The sequence below is a fragment of the Falco punctatus genome (genome assembly GCF_963210335.1).
Source record: "Falco punctatus genome assembly, chromosome: 4".
Lineage (NCBI taxonomy): Eukaryota > Metazoa > Chordata > Aves > Falconiformes > Falconidae > Falco > Falco punctatus.
This window is the reverse complement of record NC_137583.1, coordinates 83,278,673-83,296,146: the sequence shown is the minus strand read 5'-3', so window position 1 is coordinate 83,296,146 and position 17,474 is coordinate 83,278,673. Positions and strand designations below refer to the sequence as shown.

The following is a 17,474-nucleotide window of genomic DNA, read 5'->3' as shown; positions in this document are numbered from 1 at the left end:
GTGAGCCTGGGATTGAAGCCTAATAATCCTTACCATAAATTGTTACCGGAATTAATGTCAGCATTTTTGTTGATAGTTGAAATGTTGAAAAATGTCGACGTATAAACTGTGTTAAAGTAAAAAGGTTTTTAATTATTAAAGCACTGAACACTTTCACATATACTGTGACTTTGCAACTGTAATTCTTAGAACTAAGTCGGTATTTAGTTTCACTAGAGGATTTTAAGTTTAGTGCGTGAAGTACCTGTATTCCATTACATCATGATTTCATGTAAAATAACATGTTTCCGCATACATAGTGTAAAGTGAAGTAATTTTCAGAAATCCTTCTGCTGTAAGAGAACTTTTAGTTTAGTCATGCCGTGGATAATAGAGGCTCTGTTACTTCACTTTCCAGGCTATGTAATTTGAAAGACTTAATATTCAGTTTAAGTTTGTTGTTAACAGAAGCAGAATTTAGCTTAAACTTCTGTGTAACTTTCATTTTTATAGATGAACTGAAGCACATCATAGGTGCTGAGACTACTCGGAAAGGCATTCTTCGAGTCTTTGAAATGTTCCAGCACACTCAACTGAACAAGAGAATGGTGTATGTGTTTCTGGAGAGGTTCCTAGAAACCTTATTTCCGGAAAATAAGTTCCATGAGCTCTTCAACAAACTGCATTCACGGTCAAAGCAGATGCAGAGGTATAAGCAGAGACTACATTGTACTCAAGCGCCTTCCTTACAGAAAAGGTGACACTTGAAACCTATTGAGCTGGTGTATGTTTGTCCAGGACTAATTACTTGGGCAGATTCTCTGGGGCTTCAAATTCACATGCTGTTATTTCTGCACCAGTCTTGTAGTGTCACATATTAGATTATTAATGCATCTGTAAGACCTGTGGATCTTCTCATCTTCACTTGTAATTCAACCACTACCAAAAGGGTTTGTGTGTCTTAAATGATTTGGTGCGTCTTCATGCAACATTGAGAAGAATACTGGCTCAATATGTAAGAATGCTGATTCGTTCCGTTCCTGAGTCAATGGTTTTGCCAGCAATGAAAAGTGCCAGACTGTTCAAGTAAAGCACAACTGTGGTGATAAAATGGAAGAAAAGGATGTTTTGGCACTGGGAGATAGTGCAATGAGTGAGAATCAGGTGGAGTCATTCTATGTTATGACTGTTGAGGCTCTGTAGGGCTCTTCTAACATTCCTGTAAAGACTGAGCTAACAGGAAAAGCAGTCTCTGGAATACCACGTTCAGAGGAGAGGGGAGAAATAGTTATAGCCCTATCATAAAAGTACATTTATTAAAGAAAAGTTGAGGTAATGTGGCTTCTATGCCACATTCATATCACCTTTCATGTTTTGAAAAATCTACTAATATTAGATCTAATGGGGGTTTTACTAAAGGCAGAGGTGCAGTAGAAACAAACCCTCTATTCTGGTTATTCTGCAGCTTTAAGGGCCATATTCTGCTCTTACGGCGTGTGGCATACATTTTGCATGTAACTTCAGTGGAGAAGGGGCATCATATTTAAGTTCAATTGGCGTATTTGAACATATGTCAAGTTGATAGTTGTAGAAGGAAGGGGGTACATGTTTCAAAGAGGATAGACATCATGAGAAGAAGATGAGGAAATTGCACTAAGACACAGTTTACATACAACTCCCCAGTAAAATCTGAAACTTTTTTTTGGTATAAAAGACTATGTCCTACTTAATTGGAAGATTCCTTACCTTTTAGTGTGTAAGCCTCATAGGGGAAAATGTTAGAATTAGTTGGTTCCTCACAGGTAAAAGATATCATTAGTCATATGCGAACACTTGGAAATTTCTGAACGCATCTCAGTGTATATATGAAAATAAAAAGGAGATAAACTACAATATTTTTTTAAATAAGTTTTTTATTTTTTGCATAGTGTAAGATTTTAATAAAAATTTGACATCAAGGCCCCACATCCATCTGTTTCGTTTCAGTGAAGAATTTCTGTCTAATTAAAAATAAAGTAACAACTGAATAATCCTGGTTGGCCACAGCATATCTCAGTTTGTGTTTTCCTTTTTGTTAGTCCCCTACTGTTTGAGCACCACTGTCCAGGTGAAAATAAAGCAATCCTATAGAGTCCGATTTGGGTTTGGTTTGTGGTGAGTTTTATTTTTTTCCTGAATGCTAAACACAGGGTAAGGTACAGCTATTGATCAAGGATCCTCATAGCAATTTATGTCTTAATGGGAACAAATGATCCTTTTAAGTGAGGGAGGAACACAGACCTTTTATGAAAGTGTTCTAAGAAAAGATAGAAGGCTCTCAAAGGACCTAGTTAAATTGACTGAAGCCTCTATATAGATCATTTTTTCTCATGGACTCTATTAATGCAATGTAGCCTTTTATCATACTACTTAATGATGATCATATTGTACTGTTAACATTCTCATACAGTATGCATGGGCTCAAGTGCACTTTTTTTTCTTTGTTGCAGAACTAAAAACTGTAAATGAAATCCCTTTCTTTTATAATCCCTATGAAGACAAGTTGGTAAAATGTAAGAACCCTTCCCTCTTCCTCTCTGCAGGTCCTGTAGAAGCGTGATGATTAAGTGCTGTTGAATTTAACAAAATCTTGAGTTCTGTGTGAAGTAATCAACATAGCCAGCTCCTGTTGTTTACATGACCATATCTTCCTCTGATGCCAGGGTGCTCAGGCGTGCCTGACATCTGACTGATGAAAGATGGTTCGGCAATTTGTTCTTGGCGATATAGCAAATATATCATTGATCCTACAAAATCTACTTTATGTCTTTGAAATCACTGAATTTGTTATGCGGTATGCAAATGGGAAGTTCAAATACTCTTTTGTAAAATCTGTGGAACCTATTAAGTCTCTGTAGGTACCATGAAAATTTTCAAGAGAATAGTGATCATGTGCAAATTTGAGTGTTGGGGTTTTTTTAATTATCTGGTACATTTCTGTCCAAAAATGAAATAATATCTCTAGGAATGTGAACAGAACATAATACACCGTGTTTATTAGTCATTTTACTTAATGAATTTATTACACACATATACCTATGCACACATTTATATACATATGTGTGCATGTGTATATATATTTAGTTACAGAATGTGGCTTCCTGATTCAGTGGTGCCTGTTGGCTGGCAAGAATCATCAGAAAAGAATACTTTTTGTTAAAAACAGTTTGGATGTATCTTTATTTAAATGGTTTTCCTGTTGGATGATTTACAATACTTGCCCTGTCAATCCATGCAGCCTATTCTGGAAAGTTTCAAAAACTGAATGTTAATATACAGCACTTAAGTGTCTGGGTGTATCTTCTGGCCTTTGGGTGCTGTGACTGGCCACTGAAAATTGTGCCATTGTCAACAAATGCACTTGTTTTAGCCTTAATTATTTTTAAGAAAAAATGAACAATTGACTTTTTCATTTGGTTCATCCTCAAGCTTGTGCTGCTGGTGTTTGCTAGAACTAAACAGTAAATTTTAAGTGCTACCAGAATGTGTACCAAAATAAAAACATATGAATTCCACAATCTAAATTTTAATTTTGTGCAATATTTTCATTTAATGCATGTGTATTTGAATAACTGTAAAATAAATGACTTTTTAATGTTTTGAAGTCTAGGTTAAAAATGTCTTCTCAGCTGAACAATTTTGCATTCTGTTGTTGCGTTAGTTTATTTAAGGACTTGTTTTAAAAGTCTTCATTTGTTACTCCTTTCTTAATTCCCTTGTTCTCAATGACAATTGCTCATCTGAGCAAAGCTCGTCTAATACAAGGGAGAAATCTGAAGAGCACATCTCATGAATATAGCTGTTATAAATTACTTGTGCATATCATTGTACAGTAAGTGTCAGCTGTGTGCCTAATTGTTCTATTGAGCTTTTTCCCTCCCTTCCCCCTCCTTTCGTTTCCATAACAAAGAATGAACATGAAACAGGCTGCCATGGTCGCTTCTGCTGAATGGCAGAGGACTCTGAATTTTATTTTATTTTTTTGGAGTTTGCATTTATGTTCTGTCCAATAGAAAGCTAAAAAATTACACTAATAAAGTATTAACAGGATTATTATGAGTCTCTGTTTATTTTTTAAATAACTTTCTTGCTAGCAGGTATGAATGTTCCTCATGTCTGGGGAAAAAAATATTTTCCCTAAAGATGAAAATATTGCTGTTAAATAAAACAATCATTCCTCGATTATTTTTTTAACATTTTATAAACTGGTTTTGCTTTTAACAAATTAATCTCTACATTAATTTTCAACCAGCATTTGCAGAGTTCTCCGTTTTAAAAGGACTTACGCAGAAACAGTGGGAATGTATGGTGCAGGAGTTCTTTTATGTTGTGGGTTTTTCCTCTTTGGCCTTTTCCCCTGGGTTTATTTTTCAGCAGCTGGATCTACCATGGGAGCACAATTGTTACCCTTGATATATTTATTCCAGCTGTTTCACATTCATCAAAAAGATGTCCTGAGCTACAGAGATGTTAGTTCTTTGACCCCAGGATAAAGTGTTTACTGCTTTCACTAACTTACTTTCCTACAGGATATAGACACATCTCAGGAATTTCACTAGCTGTCTGCAAGTTCTTATTTGTTGAAGTTGTTATCCTAAGAAAATTTCTTGGCAAGAAATGCACTCAGTTATAAAATTCTTTCAAAAGTCTTAAAAATATCTGCCATTTGCTATGTGAGGGTAATATGTGTCTGTGGCTTATTTAACTCAGTCTATCACATTATCTGGTTTATTTTGGTTTGGATGTCTAGTGAACATGTGAGGATTGCAAATCTTTTTGTGAAGTTCAGTAATCAACATCACTCTGCATTGATTTATTTAACTACAAATTTCATTACTTAACTCCTGGAAGAAAGGAAATTATATCATGAAAACAATGAGCTCACTGGACATATTTCAAAATAAATTAAGTTTTGTTTTCATGAAACACTGAAACACTTGAAACATGTACGCCACTGCAGTTCCCCCCCCCCCCCCATGCACAGAGAAATATGAATACTTATTTATTCAAATATCTCAAATAACTTTCTCATGCTGTGTCTTTTTGAATTACTATGGCATGTTGGGATAATCTGCATGGGTCAGTTAAATTATTTCAAATCTGGTTTAGCAAGGGCAAACTGGAATTGTCATTTGACTTTTAGAATTGCAATAGTACATAAGTAATTCTGAGATTGGGTTTAAGTGGAGAATGAGATTAAAGTTGAGTTTGTTGACAAGAGCTACTTATTATGAGGAAGGAATGTAGCTTTTAGAAACAGACTTGCTTTTCTTTACTGTAACAGTTGTAAAATCAAGTCCCGAGTAGCCTTTTGAGTCTTTGTGCTGAATTTTCTTAGCTTGATGTCTAGAATCATGCTAATTCTGAATTAACTCGAGAGATACAAGTGGAAGCTTCTGTTACTAATTTACCTGGAGTTTAGGTAAGAGATTCTCATAAAATTGTGAGAATTTGGAACACGTTAATTTAAAACATATGGAAGATGGTTCTGAGAGTTAGGTGGTTATTCCATGTCAGAATTTCATAGCCAGAACCTGAAAGAAACTCTTACTTTTTTTTTTATTATTTCTTAAGATAGCCAGTGGGTACAAGAGTAGGTACAAAACTTTCTTCACAGAAGTCATCTCGTGTTAGCAATTACAATTTTCTTATTTTTCAGTATGAAGTTGCCGTTAGAATTTGATTATCAAATATGATGTTTTCCTTCCGTTTTCAAGGCCTTTCCTTTATAAAACATTCCTTTATAATCTGCTTAAAAAATTGGTTTCACATCTTACTTGCTCTAACTTACGTTCTCTGTGTTGATATAAATCACTAGCTTCCCAGTAATCCCTAACATGATTTTTTGCAAACAGACAAGGCCTGTTTATACTTAATTTAAAACCACAAGAGGTATTTTGTGGAGAAAAGGATAAGAGCTTCATTCAATATTCTGCTGTCTTGGGTAATCGTATCAGTGCAAAAGTGAAACTGGGACATCATGCAGTTGGAAATCCACCAATTTTGTTGACTTTCTGCAGTGCTGTGTAAAGGAAACATGGTCCCAAGGTTCTCCTGTGTATCATACATCAGAAACCCAGGGCATTTTTCTTATATGTAGGTTCTAAGTGCTCCTGAGGCTTGTGGTTAACAGTTGTGCTAAATGTCTGAATGTGTTACAGCCTAACTGTTCTGCTAATAAGATAAATGCAGCCTGCAAAAGTGTTACTGACAAGGAATCTTTAGAACAAAGATACGGGCTGTCACCAGTGAAAATTTGCTGTAGTACCTGAGCGATTCCAAGCGATGCCATGTATAAACATTTGTGCTATTTCACTTGCTATCGGATCCATCTGACTTTTTTTTTTCTTTTTGTATTACCAAGAATATTGTAGTCTTTATAAGATGTGTCTTCTTAAGCCATAAGAAGCGTGGTAATATTCCATAGACAGCTGTTCATGTAGGTGTCGTCAGCTTGGGAGTATTGGGGACAGGAGTAAAATCATGGATGGTGCTGTAGAGGATATTAAGTAATATTCTTTCCAAATAAAGTGGAAGTTTATTGAAGTAAAAATACATAAACAGAGTTACTTAGCAGTCATTTGATTTATTAAGTTACATTTTTGGTGTTACGGTACTTGATATGACAAGGGGTTTTATTGTGGCAAAGGCTCAATTTGTTGTGACAAAGAATCAATTGCATAGAGATCGCAGCAGGTTATCATCGCTAGCTTGTATGGGCTAGAGCGCAGGTGCATACTGGACAGGAAAACATTGATCAATATTTTTCTGGCTAAGATGGGATAGAGAAAGTTCTGCATTCTCTGTTCTGGTGATGTCTTCTCTGCAAAGAGATAAGGCAGTAGTTACACCCTTCACTCTACGTGGTGTATGAAAATGTGGTTGGGTTATATTCTGTGTGCAAGATCATTACTAAGTCCATAGTTAAGGAAACCGGAGTGTTAATTCATGTCTCAATAAAATGACAGTCGCAGCTTCAGCTGTCTCTGTTGAGAAGAAATCCTTCACCTGATTTTCATCAATGCAGTTAGTAAAATCGTGCACTTTTGTGGCCACGGTAATACTTCTCCTGTAGTATCATGGACTAGAATTAATAAGAATCCATAAAGGGCTACTTTTTTAATTTTAAAAATTATTTTAATTGAAAACTATCCTACTGATGATTTATTTTATGACAAGTCAAGTGATCATTTACTGAACTGAGATGTGCTTTCATAATGAGTCCGTTAACCCGTTTCTTCAGAAAACGAACAGTAAAACTTTGTACAAGCACAATATTCTCTCTGTTTCCATTAGCTTAGAAACTTGAATAAAATGAAAAGAAAGCAATGCAGAAGAAAAATTGAGATGGGTCAGAAATACCCCTCAACTTCAGAATTATTTTGGAAATTTATATAAAAAAATCCACCAACCTTCCTTCCCACCCCAACACTTCAGGCTTTTACACTGCTCACACAAGTCGGACTGTAAATAATTGAACTTTCGCAGCGTAAAGGGCAGTTTCTTTACTGTTCTATTAAATTTTTTGTGCACCTCTAATAATGTGTACATCTGTGTTGCATTAAGCATTTTATATCAGAGACATACTATTTCACAAGGAATACTTGTTTCCTTTCCCATAAACTATTTCTAGGTTTTATCATAGATTGAGAGAATTACTATCCAAATAAACTGCATAGTCTGCAAATTGCTTTTGTTGATCACATCAAAAATTAGTTAAATATCCATTGACCATTCAGATCAGCTAGAAAATACTTGTCTTATTGTTAAAAAAGGTTGAAGTACCACCACTAGGAATTGCCAGAGGTAAGGTAAGCTTTTTATCTGATTGGGTTTTTTTATTATTCAGCAAATCTCATTTTCCTCCTTCTAAGGAAACCTAAAACAAGGAAATCTGAAATATATACTCATTACAACTTTTGATAATACTAGGTTATATGTGTGTATGTTTCGAAGGCTAATATTAAGCACAAACATCCTTCTTTCCATCTTTTGAGGAACTTTACAATTCTGAAATTTAATACGGGGAAATAATAATACTTCTTTTCATTTAAAACAAAATATAGCAATGCCTGTTTTGAAAAAATTTTTGGTTGATTGTTTTCTTGAGGTGTTTAAATCTAGTTTATAGTATTTTTATATTTTTAATAATCCCTCACATCAGAAGTGGGGAAAAAACAAAAACAACAACAACAAAAACCAAAACAAAAAAAACCCAAAACCAAAACAAACAAACAAACAAAAAAACCACCAAACCCCAAAGACTGAGATACATTTGCGTGTCTTTTCCAGTGACATGGGATATTTTCAGCTACTTTGAATATTTTCCATTAAGTTGGTCTTGAAATACGGACGATGTGAACACCTTTATGGGTGAGTGGTGTCACAGATCCATGCATTGCTCAAGCAGCACTGGACTAGCTTAAGGGTAGAGGGGCTGTGTCTGTAGAGATGGGGGCAAATTATTGCACGTTGTGGGAATTACAGATGTTCAGAGCATGGGAATAGCTGCACTGGTAAAGAATGCTTTTTCATTGTAAATGCAGGGAAGGAGACAGAGTGAAATCTTGGCTAACAGTCGGATTACAAGGTGGTAGTGCAAACGCTGCATTCATGAGTTGCTGTCCTTGTGCCTGATTTGACCATGTGTGCTTTTTGCCTTTTGCATAGTGGCAGTTCCATAAATTAATTGAGAAAGAAACCACGTTTAGGACTTCTGTTTCAGGGCCTGTCTTTTATGGGTGTGGAATAATTTCATTTAAATTAATCTTCTCTTTACTATTAACAATTCCACAAGTAAGATAAATTCCATTGCTTAACACTAACAGCCTGCTGCATCTTTTAGGTCATTTCAGTTCACAAGACCTAAGAAGAAAATCTTGCAAGGATAATGGCCTGAGATGTAACATCAAGTTTTAAAAAATTCTTCTATTGACTTTTTTATGATAAAATTGTTTGAAGTAAAACAGACTTTTCTAGTCTTGTTTTTGCTTAGTAGGTTTTGCTGCAGCAGCTATTTACTAAGTGTAGGAATTTATACGAGATGTTTTTTGTTGAACTAACTAAACTTACAAAAAATTTAAATAGTTCCAAATACATTTAAACCATATAAAACGCTATGTAAAACTTGCTCTGTTTCAATTATATGGTCACTATTTAACCGTTCTTTATTCCTCAGATCGGTTTGTTACAAGCACAACCGGGATAGTATGCTTATAAAGGCAAATCTATTTTGAAGGAGATTGTAGAGTGTAGTCCACGTGTGGAGGGTTGAATGATGCATGTGACGAGGTACTCATGGACCAGCAATGAAGTTACTGAGTACAATTAGGAAGAAGTGGGATAGAGGAGCTGAAACTCCAGATGTAGTTTCCCCTTGAATCATAGAGGTTAAAAAGAAGTCAGGTAGCGGAGTTCTTGGATATAGACCCCTTCCTTCCATCCATCCATCCTTCCCGCTCTGTGCAGGGTGTTTTGGTTATGGTTTATGGCTTCAGAATGCAGGGAGCTTTTCTCTTGGCTTGATTTGCTGCTGACATTTCATAAGAATAGTTGGTCATATGAGATGAAAGCAAATACTTTGGAAATACTTATGAATTTTGATCCAAAACTTCATGACAGCAAGTTCCAGACCTCTGTTCTCATTTAATCTAACTGAACCACGTTGCCGGTCTACATTCCTCTCTCTTTACAAAGCGTTTTATGTGCTGTGGTTTTTATCAGCGTGTGATGAGCAAATAGGGCCCAAGATCTGCTTGGTATAAAGAAAGTGATTGTATATGTCAGTATGAGCAGTGCATGCCTTAACGGAGCTGTGGTGGGGGAAACTGACACACAGCAGGTGTGCAAGGAATAAGCAAAAACATTTTATTATGATAATGATCATGAAACTGAAGGCCAGAGAATGTGAACTATTTCTAAGGCCCCTGACATTTTCATCAAGTGGTCTTACGGTACGCGCTTGCCATCATCTGTTCAGCTGTGGGGAGTTCTGAGGCAAAAAAATGTTAGTTCAATGCTGCTGTCTTTTAAGAGAGTCCCAAGCCCTCATGTTATCACATGAAAGTCAGTGAGCCTAAAAATGAGTGGAAGGTGTAGCTTGACGTATTTTCTCCCAAAGCACTTGGAGTCTGTGGATTGCAGCGTGGCTGGGGGTGGTTGGTGTTTCGTCGTTAGGTTTGAGGGGGGCTGCAGTGAGTGTATTTCTGAGCCCCACAGGACAGGGCTGAATACTTGCTGCAGACAAGCATAGTGCAGGATGGGTGTATCCTTACACAGCTGATGGTAAGGTCCACCAACATAGTCTGTTTGGTATTTCTGGTGCTTTTGGGAAAGAGGGAATTGCCCGCTTTGAAAGTTGCTCTGTGGCCACAGACCCTGCTCAAAGGACCTGTTGATCCTTTTGTTTCCAAGGAGGTTTTTCTGAAATTACTGGGGCTGAGGTTTTACAGAGGTTTCCAGGATTTAGCAGTTAGACCTGGCAGATCTTCTACATAATGTTATTCTACTAGAAGGGGATTTTTGAGTCAAGGACCTCAAATCAGATCAAGATGAATGACCAGTGATGTCTGCAGGTTGATTTACTGAAAACCTGCAGTACCTTCCCTACTAGGAGAGAGGTTCGGAGGAAGACCTGGTTGTGTGGAGCCTGCACCGAACAGGGGAGGCCTTGAGGAGCCTCCAGTGAGCCCTCCAGCTGGGAGTGGGCCTGGTCAGTGCCAAGCCTGTGCTATGGGAGCATCCACACTTGAACAGGGGAGGCTGCCCAGGCAGTGGAAGAAGGGTTTTGCTTCCCACCATGTGGCGTGACCAGCTTATAGCTCCTGTGGAGGCATGGTGTTCAGGTGTGGTGGTGTCAGGGTGATCGCCTGCACCCTCCCAGCTGAACCTTCTCCTGCAGGGAGCCCTGAATGGAGCCGATACACCATCACAGTCCTGCCCAGAGACTGTACAAGGCTCTGTGGGGAGCGACTGGAGTTGTTGCACTTTACTTCGTTGCTTCCCTGGGACTCCAGGATAGTGCCCCACGGGTTTCAGCTTATTCTCTGCACAACTATTAAGACAGCCTTGAATAATGCAGATAACAAAATACATTAGTTTGCCAGCCTGCTGCTACTTTAAAGCCCTGCATTTAGTGCTACTTGTTAGACTAATTAAAAAAAAAGAAAAAAATCAAAAAGAAAATTAATCTCATTGCAGTCATGCAACACAGACATATGTGTTTCCCTTAGTGTATCAGCCTGGATGACCCAGCTCCACAGTAGCTAGGCACTTTTACCCTCTTGGAAAAAAACCTTCTAGCTACAGGTGTTTTTCTTTTCCCGTAGGGGGGTTCTAGAAGGTCACAGAAGCATGAAATCTATCCTAATTCAGCTTAGCTGCTAATTACATAGAGAAAGGGAAGTGTGACTGAGTATTGAGTAAATGTCAGTTGGCACCTGTTTTCACAATCTCAATTTGTTTTTCTTCTCACACCATATTACACCTCTTAATTTAATTTGTGACTGGCTTTTTCTCCTCCCAGCTGTCCAGAGCTGCAGTGCACACGTTCCAGCTGGTGCTACCGGGGTCTTTGCTCGGTCCGACGACTGAGCTGAGCAAATTACCAAGTCCCGCAGCCGCCCAGGGTCTTGGCGCTCCCTCGCTGCCTTATCTCCCTTACAGGCTGGTAATTTGATTCCCCGGACCTGAAATGGAGTATACATATTTCAAATAGCTTTAAAAAGTCTTTCCCATCCTCACTATGTTGTTTTGGGATTAAAATGGACCTTAAGGAACAGTGGCCCATTCAGCAGCTTTGCAATAATTATGGTGCTAATGTTGATTCAAGTTTGTTTTTTTGAACAGGAAAGTTCCTAATGGTATTTGCAGAAGGGTAGGCCGCCTGGCAGTTGTACTGTGAGTGTGTCACGTGTAAGGGCTGTATTCTCCTTTCCTCCCATGTGCAAGCACACGAAAAGCAGCAGGGCTGGAGAAATCCAGCATCCCACCCTCGTGCCCCAGAAAAGTTTAAGGCAGTCCCAAAGTGACGTTCAGAGAAGTAGCAAATTTAGTTTCTTGGTTTTCAGGCTACGATAGCTTAATCCTTCCTCTCTAGAACAGCCATCTTCAAAAATAAGATGCATGGCTGTCTGGCAAAATTAACAGACTGAAAGATGATGAATTTTCAAGATACAGAAGCCAGAGTTATCTCCAGAGCTTCCCATTGTAGAAGTCAGTGTTCCAGGTCAGGAAAGATTGCTCAGCCCTGTTGTCCCTGAGCAAATGTTTCTTATCTTCTGTCAGCTCTATGAATTTCTAAAAATTACAGTGTTTGTATATGATGGTGCATCCAAGTAGGATGTTAATTTGCTCTACAGAAGCTAATCTAAGTTACCAGCTCTGACTACCACTGTAACCTGTTAGCTCAGGATACTTCCATCCCAGTAAGCTCATTGTTTTACAGAACTCATTGTCACAATTGCTAGTTTGTTGTTATTGTTGCAAGAATATGACTGCTGTTAGCAAGTTTGGGGGATTTGGGAAAAACCCTGTATAGTAGTACATTCCCTGTGTTAAACGATACAGCTCCTTTTCCTCTCCATAAGTTGTTCCAGAGAGTGAATATGTTAACAGTTGTCTTTGAATAGTTAGATTGAAAACACATTTCTGAAGATGGGTCCTAAACTGAGGAGCTGCATGAAGATATTTTCTTTTTCTTTATTTGGTGGCTTTATGGGAAAAAAATTTGAAAAAAAATTAGTTTAGAAGCAGTTTTGGTCAGCACATCTGTGGTTGCAGATGGTTTTGGCAGAGCAGGCATCAGACACACAATCTTAAAGGTGGAAAGGGTAAAAACCTGGATGTGGCTGAGCTGTCAGCCCTGCCAGCTAGCAGGGACTGTATGAGGAAGCACTAGAGACTCTTTCATATTTTACCAGCCCCAAAACAATTGCCTTGTTTGTATGAAGAGTAGTCGGGTATTGTACTCAGTTTCAGCAGGTCATTCTCTGTTGTCCCCTATCAGTTTCTTGCCTCCATGTATCTGTAAAAGCTCCTGGTGGGCAAAGGAACAGACATCTACTAAAATGTTACCCTTGTTCTGCATGTATTTCATGGATGTAGGATGGATATTTGAGAAGAAACAATCTTTCAGTCTTAAGGTTTTGATTTTTAGTAAGTCTCCACTTGCACATGATGACTAAAGAGGAATTTTTAGAAAAGTCACTCTTGTCACAGCCGGTTATTGCTTGAAGCTTGAAACTTAATGCGTGTCAAGGCTATCATCATATAGGTTATTGTAGCTTGCTTTTTCCTCTGGCCTTGGCAAGCACAACCTTACTTCTCCAGAGTGCTGTCACAAAGACCATATTTTTAACTTAGGCTGTTATCATTTTCTGCTTTCCTGCTGTAGCTGTTTTCAGAGTACATGTTCTTTTTAGCCCCCCAGAACATGTAGAAGCAGTGATTGTAACAGGAAAAATTAAGCTGCAGAGAGGTCCCATAACAAAGTCTGAAAAGTCCTGTTTGTCAGGTTTTGGCATATGATATTTTTTAAAATTCTGCATACTCAGTTTGATTTGCAGTAGACACACACACACACACACCCAATAAACTGTCCCAGCTGTACTACTTTATACTCCTTTTAGACCTACTTTCTGTGTACAGCAGAAAGTTTCTTCAAGCAAATGTGGAGCAAAGAGTCCACAAAGAGGTGCAGCTGGTAGGAGACCTGGTTCTGCTCACGCATTGCCTTCCTAGTTTCCCTGCTGTGATACATGAGATCCATCTACTAAGTGACAAAGCTTAATTTTGCTGACATTTGCTTTCCATGTAGTCCCTGATATTTGGCAACATTATGCCAGTGAAATTGGAAGCTGAAATGTAAATCAATATATGTTTTGAAATTCCATATATTCTTTTTCTTCTCTCCTGGTCTTGCAGGTATGGAATAATAGAATTATGAGGTTGACTATTTTTTGGTTTGTTTGCCTGCATTTACTTATGTTTTGTGCTGATTGCCACTATTTTGAGTCACAAATGTTGGGACGCTAGTGCTCTGTTATGACAGATTTCCAGCCAAACTCAGAAAGTGAAAGTATTGTATAAAATGTTGTAAAAGACTTCTGACTTGCTGGCAGTCTTCCCTCTCCCTTGCCTCACTTTTCCATGTTTAGTTTAACCCTTACATTGAACCTTCCTACCCTTTCAAAAAGATATCACAGGGCTGATATGGCAAGTATTTTTACTCGTATGCATATTGCTGATAACAAAAATGTCAGGTAAAAACTCCAGCATGTGCGAGTTAATCTGTGAAGGCTGCTGAATTTCACTTCCATGCTCTCTGCTGAAGGATGCTGCTGCCTAAATTGTCACACAGATACACAAAATAGGAGTGAAGCTTGGAAGGGAAGTACACACTGGGGAAGTACATTTGCCTCAGCACTGGTGAGAGCAGACTGGATTGAACTTCCTAAGATGCTTTTGTGTCCTGGTGAACTTTTGTTTTTCTAAGTGCAGAGAAATTCTGTAATAAAAAACGAATATTAGGGCACTTGGCTCAAAAGTAAGACCACTTAAAAATGTCTTCTCCCTTTCCTGCAGTAAAAGTTGCTATACTGAGTATAGCCCTCAGATGCTCCCTCTCCCCTCTCCCCTCTCCCCTCTCCCCTCTCCCCTCTCCCCTCTCCCCTCTCCCCTCTCCCCTCTCCCCTCTCCCCTCTCCCCTCTCCCCTCTCCCCTCTCCCCTCTCCCCTCTCCCCTCTCCCCTCTCCCCTCTCCCCTCTCCCCTCTCCCCTCTCCCCTCTCCCCTCTCCCCCAGCCCAGCCCCAGCACATCTTGAAATGTCACGAGAAGTAACATCCAAACAAAGCCTGTAAGAAGTGGTGCATCCTTTTCCTGCGAGGGATGGGGAGGAAGAGAAATTTGGTGGAAAGCTCCTCTTGAGAGGAGCTGTATGTTCAGTCAAGAGGAGCAAGAAAGTTTGCCAGTTGAAAGTGCAGCAAGATTCTGTAGAGAAGAAAATACAGAGATTTATATTATCAGCTCTGAACAATTTACCCAAATAAATCAATAAAATGAGACTTCTAAAAGAATTGCCTCTCTGTTCCAGAAGGTCCCTACTGCACAGATACCGCTGTGTCTGTATGAATTTTTCTGTTTGAGATGAACAACTCCTGCCCTGTGTTTCTTAAATTGCTCATATGCAGCTCTGCTGCCCACCCCAGCATGATGGGGAAAGAATGCAGCTGACCTTTTACCATGCAGCAGAAGAAAAGCAAAAAAGCTGGTGAAAGGTCTAGAGAACCAATCTTGCGAGGAGCAGCTGAGGGAACTGGGGTTCTTTAGCTTGGACAAAAGGAGGCTCAGGGAGACCTTATTGCTCTCTGCAACTGCCTGACAGGAGGCTATAGCGAGGTGGGGGTTGGTCTCCTCTTCCCAGTAACAAGTGATAGGACAAGAGGAAATGGCCTCCAGTTGCACCAGAAAAGGTTTGGATTGGATATTAGGAAAAACTTCTTCACCAAAAGCGTTCTTAAGCACTGGAACAGGTTGCCCAGGGAGTGGTTGGGTCACCATCCCTGGAGGTTTTGAAAAGACATGTAGAGGTGATGCTTAGGGACATGGCTTAGTGATGGACTTGGGAATGCCGGCTTAACAGTTGGACTTGGGCTTCGTGATCTTAAGGGACTTTTCCAACCTAAATGTTTCTATGATTCTCTGAAAATTATCTGAAGCCTCTGCTGCTGGAGGAGGTGGCCTGGGCCGTCCCTGGTTGGTTGTGCCCTGCTGGCTGCCTTCAGGACAATAGGGAGGACCTCAGTCATGTGGTGCCTCCATTATTTCACTGCCTTGACCGTCTATGCCTGCTTGGATCTTTCTGCATAGCTGAGAATTAAAATTGGTGTTTAAGGTCTTTTGATCACTGTACCTGGTAACTGCTATCCGTACCTGATAACTGATAACAAGCTTTCTCTACTAAATGTGCCCCCCTACTTCTTACTGTTCCAGTTTTGTAAAAATACATTTTTAGATTAGACATGCTTCACTACCAAATGTACTTGTTAAAGGAAACTTTGCTGCCTCAAGTTTTTATGGCTTAAACTTAAACGCAGATGCAGGTTTCCCTGAAAGAACACCTTCCCCAGAGCAATTGTGACTTTGCTTTTGGCTGCCGGCTCCTGCAATGGCCTGTAACTAAGGTAGGAAATACCAGCTGTAGTTGTTGTCTATCTTGTACTTGCCCTTGCTACCAGCAAACTCTCAAATGAAACGTTCAGAGAAGCGCATTTCTCCCAGTGTTCATTGCTAAATCAGAGAATTCAAGTAACTGATAATATTTGGGTGCCTGCTCTGTCCTTGTTCAGCTGAAAGTGCTGTTAATAACTGTAAGTGCACTTCTTGAGAAAGTTAATATTTTATGTAGAGAACCTCTTGCATAATAATTAAACTAATGGATATCCAGCATTCACTGAAACACGTCCGAGACTTTCTAGGTGCAACTGTACCTAATGTAAGGGCACTGAAATATGATACAACGATATAAATTTTCATGTTTGAAATGTGCAGATATTTAATGTATCCCAATCTGCAAGCTAGTAAAATGCCTTAGTAATCATACATACTTCATTTTCTAGATGAAATACTTGCTTTTGCAAAGATTTGCCTGGCTGCCTAATTTAGTGTATTTGGTCTTTTTCACAACATAACATTGCCTTTCCTCTTGTGCATCTCCACGCTCCAGTGTTAAGGGAACTGAGGAGAAAGTGATGGTTACACAACATTTTGCAAGAAATCTACGCTGTCACCATCTATCCTAGATCATGCTTTTTACTCTTCCTTCCCACTTTTTTTATAAGGCTCTGCTGGGGGTTGACGGTGCCCCAGCCCGTGCTGTGCTCGCTGTGCCCCAGCAGGTCTCTGTTTCACACACATGCCGTAATCCCGAGGTGAGACAGAGCCTTTGGGGTGAGCTGGGATTTAGGGCTTCCCTTTTGATCCCCCCGCACAGGCTGACAGGTGGCACAGCTCAGCGCAGGCAGAGCTTTAAGGCAGGAGTGGGGCAGTAGCTCGCTGAGCAATAGTAAGGGAGGGAGAAACTGTTTTCAGGTCCAGAAATGTTATTGTGGTCTGTTTCCAGCTCTGTAGTTTGAGTTGTGCCGTGTTCACTTTTGGAGACACGTAGGAAACTGGCAGAAATTTTTCTCCATCCCTTCCCTGTAGCACATGATGATCTTCTAACAGCAAGGGGAGACACAGATTCTGTCACGTGTTAAAGTTCCGCGCTGTTGGTGACATTCTCCTCTTGATAACTCACCAGTACCTTGTTAGCTGAATGTTTTTTAAAAGTGCTTATTTAAAAGCGTCTTATTTAAGCGTCTATGTGACATAATCAAAATTCAAGGGGAGACCTTGCCACCTTTCTTGGAAAGCTTAGCACAATGGTGGTGCCCCCTGACATTTTCCCTTGCAGATGC

At 39.3% G+C, this 17,474-nt stretch overlaps 1 protein-coding gene across 5 annotated transcripts in view; it reads left to right on the top strand.

Annotated features, from left to right (window-relative positions):
* The window catches only part of SNX13 (sorting nexin 13), a 68,057-nt gene extending 63,989 nt beyond the window's left edge, over positions 1 to 4,068 (top strand). For all 5 annotated transcript variants that reach the window (XM_080383943.1, XM_080383942.1, XM_080383940.1 and 2 more), the window contains one exon: positions 493 to 4,068. In XM_080383943.1, the coding sequence (XP_080240069.1) occupies positions 493 to 740 (248 nt within the window). In that variant the 3' untranslated portion in view covers positions 741 to 4,068. The remainder of the gene's footprint in view (positions 1 to 492) is intronic.
* The last annotated feature ends 13,406 nt before the right edge of the window (positions 4,069 to 17,474 follow it).